This window comes from Molossus molossus, unplaced genomic scaffold (assembly GCF_014108415.1).
Source record: "Molossus molossus isolate mMolMol1 unplaced genomic scaffold, mMolMol1.p scaffold_m16_p_3, whole genome shotgun sequence".
NCBI classification, from domain to species: Eukaryota; Metazoa; Chordata; class Mammalia; order Chiroptera; family Molossidae; genus Molossus; species Molossus molossus.
The window spans coordinates 37,737,467-37,761,206 of NW_023425366.1; the positions used below are offsets into that span (position 1 = coordinate 37,737,467).

At 48.1% G+C, this 23,740-nt stretch overlaps 1 protein-coding gene across 3 annotated transcripts; it reads left to right on the forward strand.

Annotated features, from left to right (window-relative positions):
* Nucleotides 1-1,722: 1,722 nt before the first annotated feature.
* Nucleotides 1,723-19,597, forward strand: CLPTM1L (CLPTM1 like). Of its 3 annotated transcripts, none has more exons than XM_036280371.1 (17): nucleotides 1,723-2,166; nucleotides 2,720-2,820; nucleotides 3,693-3,882; nucleotides 5,268-5,413; nucleotides 6,980-7,058; nucleotides 9,180-9,297; nucleotides 9,871-9,965; nucleotides 10,755-10,839; nucleotides 12,536-12,639; nucleotides 13,637-13,702; nucleotides 14,928-14,978; nucleotides 15,741-15,823; nucleotides 16,522-16,556; nucleotides 17,178-17,233; nucleotides 17,322-17,366; nucleotides 18,296-18,411; nucleotides 18,994-19,597. In XM_036280371.1, the coding sequence occupies exons 1-17, from the start codon at nucleotides 2,005-2,007 to the stop codon at nucleotides 19,076-19,078; spliced, it is 1,617 nt and encodes a 538-aa protein (XP_036136264.1). In that variant the 5' UTR covers nucleotides 1,723-2,004; the 3' UTR covers nucleotides 19,079-19,597. The 3 variants fall into 3 exon arrangements, 2 of the variants coding, with proteins under 2 accessions (XP_036136264.1, XP_036136263.1); XM_036280370.1 differs by having other exon boundaries at nucleotides 1,976-2,166; nucleotides 5,265-5,413; XR_004961732.1 differs by lacking the exon at nucleotides 16,522-16,556 and having other exon boundaries at nucleotides 1,976-2,166; nucleotides 5,265-5,413.
* Nucleotides 19,598-23,740: the final 4,143 nt, after the last annotated feature.

A 23,740-nucleotide genomic window follows, 5' to 3' on the forward strand; every position in this document is an offset into this window, starting at 1 on the left:
ACTCCCCCTTTCCCTGGAGTTTATATTGAAAAACAACAACAACAAAAACTGTTACCAAACTTAAGGGGTCCACCAGGTAGGTTGATCTATTCAAGGAGACTTTGTTGTCTCCAGGTAATTTTATTTACTTGCAGCAAATAAAGGACACAGGATTCACATCCAAAGCTCTGTCTCCCCAAGAGAGGCCTAGCCATTGCTTATATCGGTAATTTTCAACCTTTTTCTTCTCATGGCACACATACACTAATTACTAAAATTCTGTGGCACACAAAAAAACATATTTTTTGCCGATCTGACACACAAAAAAATAGGTAATTTTGATTCATTTACACTGGACTACTATTGTTGTGTTGGTTGTTGATATTTTTTTATTTGACAATCTAAGGGAGAAGTCAGTGCCCATGACTAAATAGTTAGGTATTGCACGTTTTAAAAATTCTTGCAGCACATGGATTGAAAATTGCTGGCTTATATACACTATTTGGTCAATTACATGTAGTAGGCTACACCTATCTGGTTGGGTTCCTATCAAGATTATCCTGTTTACAGCAAGTCTGCAAAATACTGTGCTACATTTGAATATTTAGTAATGTGGACTGAAAAAGGGGCCACATACTAAACCTGACAAGCTGGGTGTGGGGGTGGGGGGTGCTGCATGGTAGTACGGAAAGTAACTACATAAGATGTTCTGAACATACAAATTCCTAATTAAAAGCAAGTCATGGCAGGGAATGACATTCTGGGCCGGTAGTTTCCTTAACAGAGGTTAATCTTCACCTTAAGTGAACCTGTCTATGATCTCTATGCATCTAACACAACGTAACTTTGAAATGTCAGTCATCTCCTTTTCCAGACCCTTGGGGACACAACCTCCCACTAGAGCAAGAGACCACAGAATATTCTTATTGGTATCTTGTTGCCCACGTATCAATGTAAAACAAGTTTGTGTCTGTTTTGCTTTTTATCCAGTCCCAGAAATTTCCCCTTTCCTTTCTCCCACCTCCCCCATCTACCACTCCTGCATTTCAGGTAACCCCTGCACCACCCCCACCCTCTTACACCTCCTCCTTTGATTCTAACATATAAAACAAGCTGTAAAACTGCCCTTCTCCAGAGCGTTTTCTCAATCCCTTGAGCTTTTGCTTCCTGACAATTGTCATCAGTTTGGCTCAAATAAACTCATGAAAACTCTACAGGTCTAGACAGTCATTAGAACCGCCCATGTTGCAACCCTTGTCCTAACAAAACCAAAATGAAATCAGATAATTTTTGTGGATCTATTTATTATTTCTTTCTCTTTTAACTTTTATTTTGACGTCTCTAGACTTAGGACTGAAAGAATAATACAGAATCTCTGTTCCTCAGAAGTTAACATTTCACTCCGTTTTGGGTCTGGCCAGGCCTGGGGGATGGCGCGGTTCCAGGGAGAGGGCATGCTCGCGATCTCCGGTGGGTCAACTGCACGGGGGATGCGGGGGCGCCGCCGCTCCGGGATGGCGCCCTCCCCACCCCCACAACTCCCCGGGCGCCCCATGCCCCCCGGTTCTGTGTTCCAGCTACCGTCCCGACTGACGAAGCCAGAGCGCCCTAACCCGAAGAGCATCGTAGAATCACGGTGCAGGAAAACGACGTCACCGCCTGGCCTCTGACGCGAGCGTGTGCGTGCGTGCGCGCGTGCGCGGCGGCTAGACTACTCTTCCCAGGTGGCCGCGCGGCACGTCCACTTCCGTCGGGTGGCAGAGGACCCGGAAGCTGCCGGCGCGCCGGCGAATCCCGCGGTGACAGGTAGACGGCGGCGGCGGCAAGAGTATGCAGGGCTGCCGGCGGTCCGCGGCGCCCGGCGCGTTAGCTCCTCGGCAGTGGCGGTGGCGCGCGGCGGCTCTCGCGTGAGCGGCGACGGCCGGAGTGTCCAGCAGGGTGCTGGGGGGGAGGCTTGCGGGGCCGGCGGCTGCGAGACGGACCGGGGCGAGTGGGCGCCGCGTTCCGCCCGGAGGCGGCGGCGCCATGTGGAGCGGCCGCAACTCCTTCACCAGCCTGGTGGTGGGCGTGTTTGTTGTGTATGTGGTGCACACCTGCTGGGTCATGTATGGCATCGTTTACACCCGCCCGTGCGCCGGCGACGGTAACTGCATCCAGCCCTACCTGGCTCAGCGGCCCAAGCTGCAGGTGAGTTCCTGGGTGGGGGGAGCGGGGCCTCCGCGACGGGCAGGGCCCGGGAGCTATTCTCACCTGAGCTGGGCAGAGTCGGATAGCGTAGGGGGCGCTTCTCATTTGAAAACCCCAGGGCTGGGCAGGGGTTTGGGCTGTTTTCAAATTACCTACCTCCACTACCTACCTGAGCCAGGCAGCAGCTAGGCTAAGGGCTCTCCTAGCCTGATCCCTGACCTTCCACCCCTAATATCCTAAAGACCCTGCCTGCATAGTGGCTGTAGGCAAGCTCCAGACGCTGACCCTTGTCACCCCATTACAAGGTACCGAGAGTCAGTGTACCCCTACTCTGTTGAGCCAGTCAGCTACACACTTTAGCAAGTTGTCCTTTTGCAGCAGACACATCAGATACAGCCATTCTTTAACAGGTCAGTTTTTTTCCCTTTGGAAGTTAAAAATGAAACCTTTCCCCATCCAGTAGCACCAGATTGCTCTCTCTCGTGTAGCTGTTTGATGTATGTATTTTGTGGCTGGAGCCTTGCCAAGCTAAACTTCTTGACATCGTTTCCAGCTGAGTGTGTACACAACCACACGGTCCAACCTTGGTGCTGAGAACAACGTGGATCTTGTCTTGAACGTGGAAGACTTTGATGTGGAGTCCAAATTTGAAAGGTGGGGTTATGGGACAAAGTGCCAATGATAGAGTTAACATCATCAATGTTTAAATTGATTAAAAGTTAGCATTCTGTATGTAACAAGGTTACCTTAGAAAAGCAGTATTGCCCACTGTCTTATGAGTGATAGAACATTTTAATGGGAAACCTGTGTGTGATATGTAAACAAACTTTTGTTTTACTTGAAAGTAGCAGATAAGTTTGTCATTTAGGAAGCAGCTGACACCAGCACTGGATGATTGTGGGATATGCAGCAGCCATGGGGTGTTTTTGAAGGAGTGGATGTTGCGGTGGGAATGACATGCGGTTTCCCACAGCAGCCTACTGTCTCTTCCTAGCTGAAGGCGTTTCATATTTAACTATGGCTCTAGTGTCTAAGATTTCAACAAGCATAACTTAAAAATGATGTACTTGTCAGGAGTCTACCTTTCTCCTCTGCATCATCTGGGAGGTATCAGGTAGAGTGATGGGAATGTGTGCTGGACGGACATCCTCTAGCCAGCCAGCCCCATCATAGTGCTGCAGAAGCAGTGCAGCAGGCAAGGCATGTATACGCTTGGGATTCCCACTGCTTACCTGTGACCTAGGCAAGTGACTGACCTCTCTTGCGTGCTGGGAATTGGAGGCAGGAAATGCAGGCTTTCTGGCTTTCAGATATAGCTACTCAAGCTTTTAGAAAATGTTCCATAAACCCCTGTACCTAGGACTCTCAGTCATAGGCAAGTGGATTTTGTTTTTAATACTTATAAACTAAAATTAGTTGGTGCAAAACAGCATAGTTTGTAAAGATACTTGAGTAGTCTCTGCTGTGTGTGTATATACATAGAATGTAAATATACATATTTGAAATTGTAACTTGTCTTGTTTTAGGACAGTTAATGTTTCTGTACCAAAGAAAACAAGAAATAATGGGACGCTGTATGCCTATATCTTCCTCCATCATGCTGGCATTCTACCTTGGCACGATGGGAAGCAGGTGCACCTGGTGAGCCCTCTGACCACCTACATGGTCCCCAAACCAGAAGAGGTCAATCTGCTCACTGGAGAATCTGCTGCACAGGTGAGCATCTTCATCAGATTATCAGCCAAACGGAGCCTGCACTTTCCCTTTTGGAATCCACACCCGCATGTTCCTGCACATGCAGCTTAGATGTAGGGCTGGAGTGACTGTTGCAGAGTAAAGCTATGTGATGTTATTGATGAACTTGTCTGTCTTTCAGCTGAATAATTTCTCATAGTTTGCAGATACATTTTATGTCGAATTAGTAATGTGCACTTTAAGTAGTATACTGACGTTTTCTATCCAGATTTTTTCTCAGGGAGCACGGGTGCAGGGCAGCCCCTTCTGCAGAGCTCAACTAAGTCATAACTTAAGAGTTGGGAGACTCACTGCACTGTGTGTGTAAGATGGACAGCTCATCAATACTTATTCTAAGAATATAATTCAAAATTATTTAAAAGGCAGGTGTACAGATTATATTTTGTACATCTGTAGAAAACTATATGTACCAGGAAACATTGAGAATCACATAAGTGACCATTAACAAAGCCTCAGATAAAGGAATTCTGGTGTTCAGGTCTGTTGAATGGAAGTTGAGATTGTTTACAAACAAGAAAGATAGTGGCCGCTTTGCAGGAAGTTTCTGTGATGCTGCTCCTTGCACAGGAATAGGGCTGTTCATGGAAACCCTGCCAACCTGCTCTGGCCTCTCCCACTTTGCACTCCCTGCTTTGTGTCCTTGAGGAGACCCCTCACCTCCTTTTCCATGGGCATAGTATGTCCCTGCCTCATGGGGCCTTCCTGGGGAATCAAGGAGGCAGTGGGAAAGGTCTTTGGAACATACAAATGCCAAATGTTAGCTGTTATTATTTGAGAGAGAAATTATTACATCAAAAATATATCTATAGGTAGTAGATAACTGAAATGACAGTTTCCTAGAATATATCAGTTCTGAAATAAAGATTTTTCCTGCCAATCAGTTTCTTTCTGAATTTAGTTAATTGGGGGTGGATGCCTAGTCATTGACACAGCTCCTTCCAGACAACTTGACGTCCCTGATTAAGAAGCAGTCTCATTACACACACAGTGGTTAACTCCAGCTCACCTACACCTCCTGCAGTTGTCTGGGGACTCACCCTCCTCAGGAACCCTGAGAAGTGGACCTACTTAGGTGGAGGACCCAAAACAGGAGTCAGTGAGATCCAGGGCCATATGTTGAGTTGCCTCTGTGGAGAGAAGGAAGTGAGAGGTGTAAGAGTTTGGGGAACTGGCAGTCATGGCCTCCCACACTCTGCCAGGCTCTGCTTCCTGGTTGTGTGGTCTTGGCACATGGGTTGTTCCCAGATAAAGGTGCCAACTACCTTGCTGCCTAATTTGTTTCACGCCTGTTTTCCCATCCAGCATTGGCCTCTTTTTCTGCTAAGTCATTCCTTTTCATTTAGCAGAAGATCGAAGCTGAGAAGAAACCAGTGAATGCCCTGGATGAGCCCATTTCTCACTGGAGACCAAGACTGACACTGAATGTTATGGTGGATGACTTTGTCTTTGACGGATCCTCCCTGCCTGCCGATGTGCATCGATACATGAAGATGTAAGTGCACTGGTCTGGCCAGTGACAGGACCAGCATGGTGGAAGTGACTGTAGGATGCACTTACTTGCCTGACTTTGAGCATCACCCATTTGCCCTCAGCTGACAGCAGAGGGGGTGATCCCAGTGGTGTGGAGGTGGCGGAAGCCCCTCGGGATAGTGGCCCAGCAAAATCCAAAAGTGGATTGATTCGTCACGCCTACATCTTTGAACTGTCCTTGGGATTAGAGGCCCCAAAGGGGCTAAGGTGCTGCCTGGGCACCCTCTAGCCTTGTCCCTTTTCTCTGGGCAGTCTTGCTGACCAAGATTGCCACCTGAGCGTTGGAATGAATGAAACTGGAAGGGAGTCATCCTGTCTTTTGTTCTTGGTAAATGCTTCCCTTAGAGAGAAAATGGGAGCATTGATGAGCATTGATTGTCACTTCAGTTTAGTCCTGTCTGCATTCTGACTACCTTTGTTGGGGCACCATGGTCAGTTTTAACGTGACTCATTTAAGTGTATTTAAAATTAACCTTTGTCCTGGTCGGGTAGCTCAGTTGGTTAGAACATCGTCTGGATATGCCAAGGTTGCGGGTTCAGTCCCTGGTCAGGGCACATACAAGAATCAACCAGTGAGTCATAAGTAAGTGGAACTGATTATCTATCTCTTTCTCTCCCCCCCCCCCACTCTCCCTCCCCATCCCGCTCCCTAAAAATTCAATCAATGGATCGATTCCCCTTCCCAGGCAAGGCATATGCCCGGGTTGTGGGCTCAATCCCCAGTAGGGGGCATGCAGGAGGCAGCCAATCGATGTTTCTATCTCTCTGTCCCTTCCTTTCTCCCTAGAAAAATCAACGAAAACATTTTAAAAATAAACATTAAAATAATAATAACATTAACCTTTGGATTGTGTCACTGTCACTTGCCAGTGTTCGTTAAATATAACTGTTAACGTTGCTTGACCAGCTTAGACTAGTGCGTGTCTCTAGACTTTGGGGAGCCTGCTCTTAGGTTAAGCCCTATTATCAAGTCAACATGTATTAACAAGTGGCCACAATAATAATTGTTCTTCACTTGTTTCTGTGGTATTGTCAGGAGGGGTTTTCCTTTTGTAAATTTAAACTTTATTTTTGAATACATGATACAGTCACGGTTCAAAATGTGAAAAGTATAGAAAATATTTAGTAAAAAGCCCCCACTCCTGTCCTCTGAGGCCCCCTCCCCAGCCCTACTCCTTCCAGGCATGAAAAGCAGATAGATTTTTATTTTTGTTCTTACTGCTTCACTGGACCACTCGTGTCAGACTGCAGATGAGCCCCTTGCTCTTTTTTACACCCTGGATGTTTCATTGTGGCCATGTGGCCAGGTCCCTGTTTATTTACCCACTTCCTCCTGGTGTTCACTGTGTCAGGGAGGAGCATAGCTTGTGAGACCTATTTCTGTTGGGAAGGTGTGTCCTGGGACTGTTGTAACCAGGAGCAAGTAAAGGTGCTGGGAGGGATTTCTCAGGTAAATGCGGTCTCTGGGGCTGCATCTAAGGTGACAGAAGACTTCACAGTGACTTTGAAAACTCTGCTTCACCCCCAGGATCCAACTTGGGAAGACCATGCACTACCTCCCCATCCTATTCATCGACCAGCTCAGCAATCGGGTGAAGGACCTCATGGTAAGCACTGCTCCCCTCTGGACTTCTCGGTCCTGCAGTGATGGCGTGCATGTGTTTCTCACATGTGTGCTCTGGGTTTGCAACTGGCCAACGGCGGGGTCCATCTAAGCTACCCCCTTTTAAGCTCCTGTGCCCTTGATGGTGAAGGGCTTTGAAAGGTCCATTAAGTTTGGACATCAGGGGCACAGAGCTCGTGGAAGGGCTGCCTGTCAGCCGAAGCAGCTTGTAATGTTGTTCCATTGAATCCTAGGTTTCTGCCATGAAGATGCAGACTAATTCAGAAAGTGTCCTGAGCAAACTCTTTCTCCAGGGCTAGCCCTGCATGTCACCACCTGCCCCAGAGCCCAGGCTCCCTGGGCAGCTCGAGGGTTCGAGCAGGGCTGTGTTAGTGGGTGGGAGCTCTGGTGCCTGTGGGGTCCTGGGACGGCCATAGTGCCTACTCTCCCAGGGTGGATTGGAGGGCAAATGAACTGTGTGTAGCCTTTGGCCAATAACAGCAATAACAACGGTTACCATTTTTTTAACTGTGTGCCAGGCACTGTGCTTAGCACTTTGCAGAAATTTAAAGGTCCTGGTTCAGTGGAAGTGTGTCATTGTGGTCTGTGTTTCACAGGGGATTTATTTCAAGTCACAGGTGACTTTAGGTCAAGGTCACCTTTGACCAGAGCTTTGATGAACCACCCTTTGCTACTGCTCCAGAGAGCCAGTGTGGTCCGCTATGGCCTGCAAGGTGGGGTGGGTAGTCATGGCCCTTTCTCAGCATTTACTGGAGTGTGCTACGGTGCTATATGCAGACCTCAGCTATGCCAGATTCAGCAGAGCTACATTGGATGGTGCTTTGTACCCTTGGGGGCTGCCATGATCACCCTGGGTAAACACTTGGGAAGCAGTGAGGACAGACAGTTTTGTGCCTGGGCCACTGGAGAATCTGGGCAGCATCCACAGAGCCCTGCATTTTCCTGGTCACGTGGTTTGGTGAAAGGCCCAATGTTCAAGAATGCTGTTATTCACAGAAAGAGAGATGTGTGTACAGGCAGCTAGCTTTTTTCCAGGTTGCCTTTTGCCACTAATGCTTTGTCTTACTTGGAGCCGCTTTTCAGAAAGAATGCCATCTTTAGAGAACAACCAAGCCCACGGGGTGATGTGGTACCACCTGTCATGGGAGCCTAGACAGTGACACCTCCTGTGGGGCAGGCCTGGCCTGCTGCATACCTGGCCTGAGGCTAGTGCGCTTCATGGGGTAGCCCGATGTTTGGGCTTGGTGTCTGGTTTCTGGGCTCACAGTGTCAGCAGTGCTCACTGCAACGGGTCACAGTGAGCATGGAATGTGGCACTGGTGGGTATGCCAGGAACCTCTGGGATATCACTGCCCTGTGTGCTAGGAGAAGGGAGTACCTCCCTCCTGGGACCTGGCCACTGTGGCCACATATGCTGCTAGACTGTGGGACTGCGCTTTCCTTCCTGAGACTGCTTCCACTCCCAATACTGTGCATCCTCGTGAGGCCAGCCTGAATGCTGCCTCTTCCTGGAGATTGCTCCAGCCCCAGATGCAGTGACTGCCCCTGCCCTGCACCCCAGGGCACTTGCCTGTGGTGTGGGCAGAGCCACTAGGTCTCCAGCCCTTCCAGGAGAGGGGCCTGTGTTTGGCTCAGTGGCACATGTGTCCCTAGTCCCTACCATGTGGTGGTGGCGCTGCTTATACTAGGAAGGATAAACAGAGGGGATGTGATCAAGGGAGGTGTGCAGGATTCCCTTAAGAAGAGCTCAGAGTGGTATGTGGAGGAGGATCCCAGCCCAGTTTTGAGAGGATAGCACATGGGTGCTTGAGCCCCAAAAGAGGGAAGTAGGGAAAGAAAAAAGGAGGGAATTTCAGCCTTGGGTGTGACCACAGTGCCTAAGATGTAGGAGTGTCTAAAGTCCACCAGCCGCGTGGCCCTGGGTCTGAAGCCTTAGTCTCCACTGTGCCCAGGCTGTGGTGAGTGCAGAACTTGGGGACAGAGGTGCAGTATCTGTGTATGGGGTGAGCTCAGGGTGTACAGTGGTTTAACCAAGGCGGAAGGATGTGGGCTAGCGGAAGGATGTGGGCTGGCGGGGCAGGTCTAACTGCAATCCCTCTCTTAGGTCATCAACCGCTCCACCACAGAGCTGCCCCTTACTGTGTCCTATGACAAGATCTCACTGGGGAGACTCCGCTTCTGGATCCACATGCAGGACGCCGTGTACTCCCTGCAGCAGTTTGGTGAGGCCACGAGTTCCATCCCAGACCTGTGGACGACAGTGTCCTGTAGTTGCAAGTCCAGATAGTTTACACAAGCTCATTGGCCTTTGAACCTTTGGTGCAGGTTCTTTTTTACCCCTTTCTTTCTTTTCTTTATTTCTTTATTGATTTGAGAGAGAAGGGGAGAGGGAGAAAGAGAGAGAAACATCGATGAGAGAGAACAACGATTGGCCCCCTCCTGGATGCCCCCCACTGGGGATTTGGCCCACAACCTGGGCATGTGCCCTGACCAGGAATTGAACTGATGACCTATTGGTGCATGGGTCAATGCTCAACCACTGAGCCACACCAGCTAGGCAAGGTGCAGGTTCATTCACATAATTTTAATCAGAGGGTCACTAGTATCTTGTTTCTAGTTCCTGTCTTTGAGAAGTTCTTGCTAATTACCTGCAAGTTTGCCTTACTCAGAAATAGTATTTGAAAGGCCACAGTTTTGTTCAGGTGAACTCTTAATACTGACAACCTTAGAAACCTTTGTGACATTAGGCACGGTTGATGTTGCCCATTTTGCATTATTTTCTTTTTCCTTTTCAGGGTTTTCAGAGAAAGATGCTGATGAAGTGAAAGGAATTTTTGTTGATACCAACTTGTATTTCTTAGCGTTGACCTTCTTTGTCGCAGCGTTTCACGTGAGTGGGTCACTGAGTCCTTGGTGACAACAGTGGCAGTTGTGGGCAGCTCCGAGGGCACCAGCCATTCTCAATAGGGAGGTGTTCCACCTGGCAGCCCCTTGGTCCCCAACAGACCTGAGACTCCACAGGCCGTAGTGCTAGGGCCTTTCTCCCAGCTCAGAAGAGGATGTCTGGACTTCAGGGCACTGGCCACCTTAAGGACTTAGGACTTAGCTGATTTTGGAGACTATTTTAAAAAGAAATCTCAAGTCACTGAGGTGAATTAATGACTATAAAATAAGTATTTCATTGTATAAATTCTAGTGTGGTGATCACATTAAATGCCAATCCTTTCTGTGGAGTCCCTATTTGAATGTGGGGTCTCCAGGCTGGTGGCGGAACGCCGTCACTGTAACTGCTGTGCTAGACTCAGGTCCAGGCGGGAAGGTGAGATGACGCTGACATGGGGAGCCGAAGCACAGCTAGCTCTGAGGGACCGGGCGCAGCTGTCAGTCTGGCCAAAACCTTCCAAAACTGCTGGGAAATAGCACTTTTCTCAAAAGGTCATGACTCAGAATGAGCCTGTGTGCATCGGAGATGAACATACTGTCACTGTTGCCATGAGAGGGAAGGGGAACATCCGGGTGTCCTGTAGCTTCCCTGCCACTGCAAGCAGGGACACTGGTTGTAGTGACCCCACAGTGAGCACCACGGCACATGAGACACGGGTCTACCTTCTGTGTCCAGTGCCCACCTGCAGACTAACATGGGAGACAGATGCACACTACTGTTCTCTCTCCTTTTCAGCTTCTGTTTGATTTCCTGGCATTTAAAAACGACATCAGTTTTTGGAAGAAAAAGAAAAGCATGATTGGGATGTCCACCAAAGCAGGTAGATGTCCTTGGGATTTTTGACCCATTCCCAAAGCATAGTCTACTGTTGCTAAAGAAGGGTTATAATGTTCATTTTGAAACCCAAAGTTAAGATTGTCTTTGACAATCGCTAGTTGCAGGCCCCATCCCCTGCTCCTGTTCAGAGGGTCCTCTTTAGGTAATGTATGGTAATAACTGGGAGGGAGCTGTCTCCATGGTCCTGGTGAGTGTCACGTAAGCTTGTGTCCACAGAGGACAGAGGGCCATGGAAGCCACGTAGCCGGATGCTGGTTCCTATTGCCCTTTTGTGTCAGCCCGACAAGTGTCTCCTGTGGAAATGACATGCCCCAGTGAGTGGTCTGGGGTGCTCGGGTGACCCCCTGCCCATGTCATCAGTATCTCAGATTCTTCTTTTCTGTCCTCTGGTTTCCTCAGAGAGGGCGCCCCTTCCATGCTGAGCCCTCCTGCCCCCTCCCAGCCTTTTCAGGAGAGGGGAGAGGGGGTCCCCGAGTCCGTGCCCATGGAAGGCAGCAGGCCGGTGCTCCTGGCAAGCGCCACACAGCTGGCTCTGCCCCTGCTGCCGAGAGAAGCTCTCAAGGCAGTAGGATGTTTTTGGTCGGCTGCAGTGTTTCCTAAAGCACGACTCCTTTGATATTTAAAGTGTGTGTTTATCGATTTTTGAGAGAGAGGAAGGGAGAGGGAGAGAGAGAGAAACATTAATTGGCTGCCTCCTGCACTTGCCTTACTGGGGATCAGGTCTGCAACTGGGTATGTGCCCTGACTGGGAATTCAACCTGCAACCTCCCGGTGCATGGAGCAATGCTCAACCAAACCGCCACCAGGGCTAAAGCACAACTTTAAAACAAAAAGAGTACAGCTTTTAAAAGACAGATGTGTTTATCACAGAACTGGCGTAAAAACAGGAAAGTATGACTTGACTATAGGAAAGCAAGTCATTATAATTCCAGTCAAGACCCATTTTCTCAGTGTATTTGCTGTGTGTTTATGTGTTTATAAGTGTAACTTAAACATATTTATGTAGCTGAGGTTGCCTTCTGGGTTCTAGAGCATTTTCTAATCATTTTAAACCATTTTCCTTAGTGCATGTGGTCTACTGTTCACTTATAATGGACAAAGGGGGAGAAATATTGTAGGTTCATACGTGTGTGTGTGCTGTGCATATGTACAGAGCGGGGGCAGGGGTATGCATGTGTGAACTCTACATGTACAGGTATGTGTTTGAGTCAGGTGGAAGTGTGCATGTGGGCTGTATACATACAGGTGTATGTGAGCAGGGTAGGGCTGAGCATGTAAGCTTTACACATGCAGGTGTATGTGAGCTGGGCAGGCATATAGGGAAGGGGCTGTACATGTGCAGGTGTGTGTGAGCTGGGTGGGGGTGTGTGCTTGTGGGCTGTACATGTGCAGGTGTGTATGAACTGGGCCGGGGGGTGTGCTCGTGGGCTGTACATGTCCAGGTATGTATGAGCTGGGCGGGGGTGTGTGCTTGTGGGCTGTACATGTTCAGGTGTGTATGAACTGGGCCGGGGGGTGTGCTCGTGGGCTGTACATGTCCAGGTATGTATGATCTGGGTCAGGGTGTGTGCTTGTGGGCTGTACATGTGCAGGTGTGTGTGTGGGGGGGAGCTATACACATTCAGGTTTGTGTGTGAGTGGGGTCATGGCGCCCCTCAGCACCTCCCCTCTGTCCCCAGTGCTCTGGCGCTGCTTCAGCACTGTGGTCATCTTCCTGTTTCTCCTGGATGAGCAGACAAGCCTGCTGGTGCTGGTCCCGGCGGGTATCGGAGCCGCCATCGAGGTGAGCTGTTGTCTGAGTTGCCACATGCCGTGATCCTTGGGCACAAGTGGTCAGTGCAGTCAGAACCTGTGTAACTGCCTAAGAGTGATGTGCAGCCACCTCCGTGGGTAGACGGGTGCAACTGCTTCGAGTTGTTACCAGAGTGAGACCTCAGAAGGTGCCTTTGAGTGAAAGGCCCCAGCTCATTACATCCATCACAGAATGTGTTCTGACACGTTTAAAGTTTCTCGTGGCTCATGCTGTGCTGGATGCCACTGGAAGCAGAAGGGTGCAGCGTGGCTTCCAGAAGCTTAGTGCCCCGTGGCGGTCCTGCTGTGTGGGGCTCAGGAAAGGGAGCCCTGTGGGGCAGGAAGACTCGGGGTCAGTCCTCAAGGACAAAGGTGAAGTTGGGATGCAGGAATAATGGAGGAGGTGGTGGCCTGCACGTCCTGCTCTGTGAGCCTTAGCCCTCCGTGCACGTGGCTGTCAGGTCAGGGTCAGTGCTTTCCATGCCTGTGGAGGAAGGTCACTGGGGACCCTCCTGGAGCCAGAGCCACAGTATGGGGGGATGATGCCCCTCCCATCTCAGCAAGGCGGCAGGTGGGGCATGGATCCCCAAGAGACCCAGAAATGCAGGGCTTGGGCAGAGACTAGGGTCTTCCAGTGCAGGAAGAAGGTACCAGAGTGAATTTAGAGGCAGGCAGGGTGGGGTGAGCCAGCCAAGTGCAGACGAGCTGGGAAGGAGGTAGCCCAGAGGAGGATAGCCAGGCTGAGAGCCGGTGTGTTGGTGCCAGTAGGTGTTTACAGCTTCTGCGTGGGGGACAAGCTGTTGGACTGGCATGTGGGCCAGGGGCCAGGTCCCAGGGCCTGTGCCTGTGAGCTAACCCAGCAGGCACAATGGGGCTGGAGGCAGTCGGGCCTGAGCAGACAGGTGCCTGGTCCACGAGGGTTTGAGTGGTGGGTTCTGGCATCTCCTTGCTCTTAGAGTTATAAATGTTGGCTTCTTGTTTCTCCTCAGCTATGGAAAGTGAAAAAAGCTCTGAAAATGACTGTTGTTTGGAGAGGACTCAGGCCCAAGTTTCAGGTGAGCGTTTCTGGGGGTTCCTTCTTCCTCTCTCTTGTCAACTCCATCTGCTTCCCTCTATACTGCCCATTGTTCACGTGCAGCTGTTTCATAGCTGCACCCAGTCAGGTGCAGGACCCTACGAGCAGGCAACTGTCCTCCGATGACAGGACTGCCCTCCTGGCACATGGAGCACCTCCCTCCGCAGAGCCAGCATTGGTTCTTTGATCACAGCTAATTCTGAGTTCACATGGGGACACAGACCTAGCAGAGCCCACACTGAAAGGCAAGCCGCCTCTACACCAGATGGGACCCTGGTCTGACAGCTCCCACGCTCCTGCAGGCGGTTCAGGCCAGCTTCCCAGACAGCCAATCACAGCCTGGGGCTTATCCCAACTACTAGGTGTTCAGAAACTTCCCTCACAGATCAGGGCTGGGGGTTGAGTGACATTTGAGGTTTGCAGGTATGAAGCTCACTGTGCTCTTGACAAACCACAGTTGAGGAATTTTTAACCCTCTCATGTCCAGATCCTAAACCTATCAAGGATAGGAAACTCAGCAGATGGAGTACAGTTTGTTTTCTAAGTTAGACTAGTAAACCCACCTTTACTGACTAAAGTAGTGTCAGATTGTATCTGTGTAAAGTAAGTGTTTCACTGAAAAAAACCACCGGGGTAAAAACAAGGATTGCAGCCCTGGCCAGTTTGGCTCAGCGGTTAGAGCGTCGGCCTGCGGTCCGGAGAGACCCGGGTTCGGTTCCTGCTAAGGGCACGTACTTCGGTTGCAGTTTGTCCCCGGCGCTGGTTGGTTGTGCGGGTGGCAGCCACTCGATGTGTCCCTTCACGTCGATGTTTCTCTTTCTCTCTCCCTTCCTCTCTCTCCCTCCCACTCTATCTGTACAAAAAATGGAAAAATATCCTGGAGTGAGGATAAAAAAAAAAAAAACAAGGATTGCATGGTGAATGGGACACACGTGGGCGGGGCTGCTTCTGCTACATGGTATGGCTCAGGGTCCAGGCCAAAGTGGAGCAGAAATGCTGCCCACAGTCCTCTGGTGGAGGGAGGTATGTGGTCATGCCAACCACAGCCTTGATTGAGGGCTCATGCCTCACACTGAGTGTGGCCAGGCTGAGCATCTCTGCTGGTCAGCACACAACCTTGTCACTCCTTCAGTCCTAGTGAAGCCGTGTTCAGACATCTGCCTTAAGTCACTTAGTTAACGTGATTGTATTGAATTTCTCAACAGTTTGGCACCTACAGTGAGTCTGAGAGGAAAACCGAGGAGTACGACACTCAGGTGAGCAGCGGGGAAGTGTGGGGCAGTGTGCATGTCCTGCAGACAAGTAACTGAGCACCTTACTGTGACGTTCAGCATGGGAAGGTCATCTCCATGGAGGGGTGGCCACAATCCCAAGTGGTTTCATGACTTGGAAAAGGAGCCAGGAGGCTTCTCCCAGATTCCGTGTCCCTGCATGTATTCCCATGCCTGTGTTTCTCACAACATCTTTATTTTTCATAAGCAGATTTGTCCCCTAAGGGTTTGCTGTGGTTGCTGCAAACTCACTCTGTCGCTTGTACCCCATGGGGGGCCCATGTGGTGATGGCTACTGTTGGGGAGTAGCATTTTGCAGCATGACCGTACAATGGGTCATATACAGGGATGGGTGTATTTATTGGCTAATGAGCATGAGCCTGCATTTTAACTTTTATTGGGGCTACAATAAAATCCGAGTCAAAATAAATACAAGGATATAGCTGCAATGACACAATCCTAGGAGAGTTTCTTCAGATTTTTGTCCACCACGTTTATTCACTGACCTGTCATATGCTACTTTGTTTGGAGTGAGCCAGTGTTATTGAAATCACAGTCTACATCAGGCAGCTGTGAGTTCTGTGGGTTTGGTAAACACACTGACATGTCCTTCATTACATCACACAGCTGCCCGCATATCATCAGTTTCTTGCTCTGTTTATGTTCCATCCTTGTGAGTTAGTTGCATGAAATGTTTACAGAGGTTTGAGGATTGGGTTCTAACAGGAAGTACTCTGCTCCCTGCAGGCCATGAAGTACCTGTCCTACCTGCTGTACCCTCTGTGCATCGGGGGCGCCGTCTACTCGCTGCTGAACATCAAGTATAAAAGGTACAGGTGCCACCAGGACTTCCTCCTGCCACACAGTCACCTGGAGATCCCAGTGCATTATTAACAGCCATGCAAACCTAGCCCCCTCAGCCTCCTTCTGCATCTGCTCAGCACCGTGGAATCGGGGCTAGGCTGATTCTGTGGCTCCGTCTTCTCTGCAGGATGGAAAGCAGGAGGTTGGGGATTGGGAACACTCATGGGAGTAGCCTTGGAATTGGAGGCACAGCTGAAGTGGGGATGTCTCCTTGCCACTTTTTCCAGATCAGTGGGCACATAGAGAGGCCGGCACCACAGCACTGGTGTCTGGGTTGAAGTTGGATGTGTTTGACGAGGGAAAACCTGGTAGCAGAGTGTGGCTGCTGCATTCTGGGCTGCAGGGGCCCGGGAGAGTGCTGGGACGAGGACACAGCCCTGAGAGCTGGGGACTTTCCATCTGTACCAGTTCTGAAGGACGTAACTGTCAGTGCGGAGTCTCCCACCCGGTAGCAAGCCCAGGCTCCCAGCAACCAGTTGTGCTGGTCCTCCCTGACCCGTCTTGCAGCCCTGGGCCTCCAGTGTGCAGACACCACGCCTTGTTACAGGCTGCTGGGAGAGCTTGGGTGTTTACAGAGGGCTCCCACAAAAGAGTTGAGGTTGTCAGTTTAACAGACACTGAGGGAAGTTGGGCCTTCCACAGTGACAGCTCTCTTCCTTTTCAGTTGGTATTCCTGGTTAATCAACAGCTTCGTCAATGGTGAGTCATGTGTTCTTCTGTTTAGGTAACAGCATTCACAGCAGGTACCTTTTCATTGCTCCTGTAATGTGAGATTACCTTGTCAGGTCCTCTGCCCTACCCTATGCACTCGGCTGGGCCCCAGGACGCCCCGCTTGCCTGCAGAAGTCCCATGCAGGCTTCCTAGAGCCCTGAGCAATCTGTTTTTCCTTCATGGAAACATTCAGTGCCAGCAGTAAGCAGCACTGTTCTTACCTCTGATTCCTTAGGGAAGACAAAAGCAGCAACTCCACAGCATGGAGCTCCACGTGGGGCCTGCCAGCCCTGGGCTGTCCTGACCACAGACAGCAGTAAGGACACAGAGCAGATGGGATGAGCTCACAGAAAGCTGTGTTCACTGTGTGGTTCTCAAACTTGGCTGTAGCCCTGGGAGGGAACCGTGTGGGGCAGGCAACCTGTCCTCACAGCCCCCAGCACTCACTTGGCTCCTGTGGGCAAGACTTATGGTACTACTGAGGAAAAGGATGTTGCTCTTTGAAGTCATTCTGCCAGTCAGAAAGCCACAGGATGTCAAGCCCAGCTCTAGGGCTGTCAGGCTACCATAGTCCGTGCATGCTCTCCAGCAATATCTTGTCTCCCCAGGGGTGTATGCCTTCGGCTTTCTTTTCATGCTGCCCCAGCTCTTCGTGAACTACAAGGTAAGACATATCCCTAGCTGGGCAGTAGTCACTCGTGCTCTGTGCAGCCTGCCCCTGACCTGACCTGCACATGTCTCCTTGTCCCCAGATGAAGTCGGTGGCACACCTGCCCTGGAAGGCCTTCACGTACAAGGTTAGTGCTCTGCCTGCACAAGGTGCTGTGTGTGTATAGGACCACATTCTTGTCACAGTGTCGGGGTGTCTCCTTTAAACACGAGAGCCCCAGCAGGGACTTCAGAAGATAGCAGCTCTGACTCTCACAGCAGTGGAAGACGTCTTCTTGAGCTAGATGCCATATCCAGTGTATCAAAATCAGACACCCAGGCCCTAGCTGGGTAGCTCAGTTGGTTAGACCATTGTCCTGATACGGCAAGGTTGCAGGTTTGATCCCCAGTCGGGGCACATACAAGAATCAACCAATGAGCCCTGGCCAGTTTGGCTCAGCGGTTAGAGCGTCAGCCTGCGGTCCGGAGAGACCCGGGTTCGGTTCCCGCTAAGGGCACGTACTTCGGTTGCAGTTTGTCCCCGGCCCTGGTTGGTCGAGCGGGTGGCAGCCACTCGATGTGTCCCTTCACGTCGATGTTTCTCTCTCTCTCTCTCCCTTCCTCTCTCTCTCTCCCACTCTATCTCTACAAAAAATGGAAAAATATCCTCGGGTGAGGATAAAAAAAAAAAAAAAGAATCAACCAATGAATATATAAATAAGTAGAACATCAAATTGATGTCTTCTCTCTCTCTCTCTCTCTCTCTACCCCCCCCAATCAAAAAATAAATTTAAGATTTCATAAAAAAAAAAAAAAAAAAAAACTGGACACCCCTGATCCCAAATGTCTGACTGCCCTGAGGGCTCTCTGGGCATATTGTGGCCAGTCCAGAGCCTCCACCATGAGAACATTGTCTGTTTTTATTACCAACTGAAAGAGTCTCTGTTACCTGTGGTGTGTCTGCTTGATTTGCTAACTCAGGCTATGACGATGAACAGGCTCAGGCAGTGGGTTGGGCATCTCTGAGTGAGCCCTCACGGCTCGTTCCTCACCCTGCCCCCTCTCCCACCTGGCACAGGCCTTCAACACTTTCATTGATGACGTCTTCGCCTTCATCATCACCATGCCCACCTCCCATCGCCTGGCCTGTTTCAGGGATGATGTGGTGTTCCTCATCTACCTGTACCAGCGATGGTGAGTGCGGTGATCCCAAAGTGCGCTCCCTGGGTGGAATCTCAGGGTTCCTGCTGATGTGCAGCTGGCCACCCTGTGGGGAGAAGATACAGTCTGTGCTGGTCTTTGTGTGTTGCCCAAGCTAGCATTCCTGTTGCCGATGGTAGGCCATGGAAGAAATTACTCTGCCTGTCTCCTGGTACAGAAGTGCTTGTTATGTCTGAATGATGGAATCAGCCACCGAGGCTCATCTCCATAGTCAAATTTGGTGCAGCATAAAGGAGGTCGCTGCCCAGCTCCCATGCTGTGCCCCTAAGAGCTGGGGTGGGGCAGGTTTCCCTGGGGGGCAGTGTTCCAGCCCCAGCTTCCACTTTGGCACAGCTATCCTTGTCCCTGATCAGCCTCAAGCATAGAGCTCTGGCCTGACCATTTAAACACATCAACAGGAGGGCACGAGGTGAACCCCAAAATTCCTCTCATGTAGTAAACTTCTGACAATTTTTTTATTTTTATTTATAAGACATTTGATTCTTAATTATTGAGACTTGAGGACATGCCTGTCCTCCCTTCAAAAGCAGTAGAGCACCCACCATATCATTGCAGGCTCTACCCTGTGGACAGGAGCAGAGTGAACGAGTTCGGGGAGTCCTACGAGGAGAGGCCCCAGCGGAAACTCCACACACATTGAGCCCTGGCCTGGGCGCCCTTGAGCCACCTCACAGCACATCCTGGATGGTCAGCTGACTGAGTATTTTTGGATGCTCTGGTGAATTCCTGGACCTTATACCTTCTACATTGCCAAAACCTCTGAGCATTTCTCATACGTGTCCTGAGTCCCTTCACGTGGTGTTTGAGAGGAGCTGGCTTCACTTACGATGCCCCCAATGTGAAGACATTTGTCTTAGTCACTGAGATGTTGGGTGCTCATGGTCACCCTTGGCCGTTGGTGGCTCTTGGCACAGGAGCGTCCATTGTCAGCAGTGGCTATGCCGTCACCGCAGCGGCCCCCCGCCTGGCAGACTCCGGAGGCAGGGAGGTGCGGGTTTTCATTTCCAGTGGTCTGTAAGTGCTCCTTACGTAAAATTTCAAATGCCTCTAAATCCATGCTGTATAGACTCTGGGATCAAGTGGCTTTTTTCCCTTTTGTTTAAAACTTGACTATTTTAAAGCTTAATGTATGTATGTTTCTATTTTAAAATAAATTTCTCTGGCTGTAACACTTTCTTGGCCTGCCACATGTGGAAAGCCTTTCAGATACTTCAGTTGCCCTGGCCGGTTTGGTTCAGCGGTTAGAGCATCGGCCTGCAGACCAATGAGACCCGGGTTCAATTCCGGCAAAGGGCACATACCATGGTTGTGGTTCATCCCTGGCCCTGGTTGGGGTCATGCAGGAGGCAACCAGTCAATGTATTTCTTTCACATCAGTGTTTCTCTCTCTCTCTCTCTCTCTCTCTCTCCCTCTCTCCCTCTCTCCCTCCCTCCCCTACTCTGTCTAAAGATAAATGGAAAAACATCCTCAGGTGAGGATTAAAAAAAAAAACTCAGATACTTCATTTTACCCCATTCCTAGGGACGAACTTGCGAAGTGGGCTTGTGTTTGTTAAAAGGACAAATTTATTTATTTTTATTTTTTTTTGTTTTTATTTTTTTTAATTAATTTATTTTTGTTACAGATGTTTCTCCTTTTTCCCCCACCGATTCCCCCCTCCCCTTCCCTCCCTACCCTGTCCCAGCTTTGTTGTCCATGTCCATTGTTCATGCATATAAGTTCTGTGGTTTATCTCTCCCCCACCACCCCCTCTTCTGGGGATTGTCAGTCTGTACCCCACTTCCACATCTCTGGGACTACCCCATTCCTCAGACTATTATGTTCATTACATTCTACAAATAAGTGAGATCATATGATACGTGTCTTTCTCTGTTTGGCTTGTTTCACTTAGGATAATATTTTCCAGGTCCCTCCATGTCATCTCAAAGGATAAGAGATCTTTCTTTCTTACAGCTGCATAATACTCCATTGTGTATATGTACCACAGCTTTTTTATCCATTCGTCTACTGATGGACATTTGGGCTGTTTCCAGATCTTAGCTATTGTAAATAGTGCTACTACAAACATGGGGGTACATATATTCTTTCTGATTGTTGTTTCATGCTTCTTAGGGATTATTCCTAGAAGTGGGATCACTGGGTCAAATGGCAGTTCAATTTTTAATTTTTTGAGGTAACACCATATTGTTTTCCATAGTGGCTGCACCAGTCTGCATTCCCACCAGCAGTGTACTAGAGTCCCCTTTTCTCCACAACTTCGCCAACACTTGTTGTTTGATGATTTGTTGATGGCAGCCATTCTGACAGGTGTGAGGTGATACCTCATTGTTGTTTTAATTTGCATCTCTCTGATGATTAGTGATGTTGAGCATTTCTTCATATGTCTCTTAGCCATTTGTATGTCCTGTTTGGAGAAGTGTCTCTTTTGTTCCTCTGCCCATTTTTTAATTGGGTTCTTTGTCTTTCTTTTGTTGAGTTGTATGAGCACTCTTTCTATATTGGAAATAAACCCCTTATTTGATATATCAGATAAGGCAATTGTGTACTCCCATACAGTGGGTTGCCTTTCCATTTTGATGATTATATCTTTTGCTGTACAGACGCTTTTGAGTTTGATGTAGTCCCATGTGTTCATGTTCTCTTTTGTATCTGTTGCCTTAGGTGATGTATCAGTAAAAATTCTGCTGCGTATGATGTCTGAAATTTTGTTGCCTACATTTTCTTCTAGGATTTTTATGGATTCATGAGTCACATTTAAGTCTTTTATCCATTTTGAGTTTATTCTTGTATATGGTGTAAGTTGATGGTCTAGTTTCATTTTTTTGCATGTAGCTGTCCAATTTTCCCAATACCATTTATTAAAGAGGCTGTTTTTACTCCACTGTATGTTCTTGCCACCTTTGTCAAATATTAATTGAGCATATTATCTTGAGTCCATTTCTGGGTCCTCTATTCTGTTCCATTGATCTGTTTGCCTGTTCTTGTGCCAGTACCAGGCTGTTTTGATTACAGTGGCTTTGTAGTATAACCTGAAATCTGGTAATATGATCCCTCCTACTTTGTTCTTCTTTTTCAAGATTGCTGTGGCTATTCGAGGTCTTTTTTGGTTCCATATGAACTTTTGAAGTATTTGTTCTAGTTCTGTGAAGTATGTCGTTGGTATTTTGATGGGGATTGCATTGAATCTGTACATTGCTTTGAGTAGTATGGACATTTTGATGTTAATTCTTCTAATCCATGAACAAGGTATGTGCTTCCACTTTTTTATATCTTCCTCTATTTCTTTTTTCAATGACCTGTAGTTTTCTGTGGATAGGTCTTTTATTTCTTTGGTTAAGTTTATTCCTCAGTTTTTTTGTTTTTGTTTTTATCCTCACCCAAGGACATTTTTCCATTTTTTGTTAAGGTAGAGTGGGAGGGAGAGAGAGGAAGAGAGAGAGTGAGAAACATCAACGTGAAAGGGACACATCAAGTGGCTGCCACCTGCACGACCAAACAGGGCCAAGGACAAACTGCAACCGAAGTACGCACCCTTAGCAGGAACCGAACCTGGGTCTCTCTGGACCGCAGGCCGATGCTCTAACCGCTGAGCCAAACCGGCCAGAGCTATTCCTAAGTATCTTAATTTTTTTTCTGCAATGGTAAATGGGATTGGTTTTTTAGTCTCTCTTTCTGTGAGTTCATCATTGATGTATAAGAATGCCATCAATTTCTTGATGTTAATTTTGTGTCCTGCTACTTTGCCAAATTATTAAGTCTAGTAGATTTTTGATGGATTCTTTGGGGTTTTCTATGTATAGTATCATGTCATCTGTGAATAATGACAGTTTCACTTCCTTCTTTCCAATTTGGATCCCTTTTATTTTTTTCTTCCTGTCTGATTGCTATGGCTAAGACTTCCAGTACTATGTTAAATAAGAGTGGCAAAAGTGGGCATCCTTGTCTTGTTCCTGTTCTTAAGAGAAATGCTTTTAGTTTTTGCCCATTGAGTATGATGTTGGCTGTAGGTCTTTCATATATGGCCTTTATTATGTCGATATATGATCCCTCTATTTCCAGATTGCTGAGCGTTTTTATCAAAAATGAGTGCTGGATTTTGTCAAATGCTTTTTCAGCATCTATTGATATGATCATGTGGTTTTTATTCTTCATTTTATTTATGTGGTGTATCACATTTATTGATTTGCGAATATTATACCAGCCTTGCATCCCTGGGATGAATCCCACTTGGTCATGGTGAATAATTTTTTTTGATGTATTGCTGGATTTGATTTGCTAGTAGTTTGTTCAAGATTTTGGCATCTATGTTCATCAGGGATATTGGTCTGTAGTTTTCTTTCTTTGCAGTGTCTTTTTCTGGTTTTGGAATTAGAATTATGCTGGCTTCATAAAACGAGTTTGGAAGTCTTCCTTCTTGAATTTTTTGAAATAGTTTGAGGAGAATGGGTATTAGTTCTTCTTTGAACGTTCGGTAAAACTCCCCTGTGAAGCTGTCCGGGCCTGGGCTTTTGTTTGCTGGGAGAGTCTTGATTACATCTTCAATTTCTTCTGTTGTTATTGGTTTGTTCAAGTTTTCTATCTCTTCCCGGTCCAGTTTTGGGCGACTATGTGTTTCTAGAAATTTGTCCTTTCGCTTAGATTGTCGAATTTGTTGCCATATAATTGTTCATAATATTTGTTAACAATCCTTTGTATTTCTGTGGTGTCAGTTATTATTTCTTCTCTTTCATTTCTGATTTTGTGTATTTGGGTTCTCTCTTTTTGTTTCTTGGTAAGTCTAGCTAAGGGTCCATCAATCTTGTTTATCTTTTCAAAGAACCAGCTCTTTGTTTCATTGATCCTTTGAATTGTTTTTTTGGTCTCCATGTCATTAATTTCTGCTCTGATCTTTACTATTTCCTTCCTTCTACTAGCTCTGGGGTTTTCTTTTTGTTTGCTTTCTAGTTCTTTAAGTTGTGAGGTTAGATAGTCTATTAGAATTTTTTTTTTGCTTCTTGAGGTAGGCCTGTAGTGCTTTGAACTTCCCTCTCAGAACTGCTTTCGCTGCATCACATAGATTTTGTGTTATTGTGTGTTCATTTTCATTGGTTTCCAGGAATTGTTTAATTTCCTCCTTGATCTCCATGGTAACCCATTCATTGTTCAATAATGTGCTATTTAGCCTCCATGTGTTGAAATGTCTTTGCATGTTCTTGTTGCAATTGATTTTTAGTTTCGTGCCATTGTGATCTGAGAAGATGTTTGATATGATTTCAATCTTCTTGAACTTGTAGAGACTTAGTTTGTGCCCTAATATGTGGT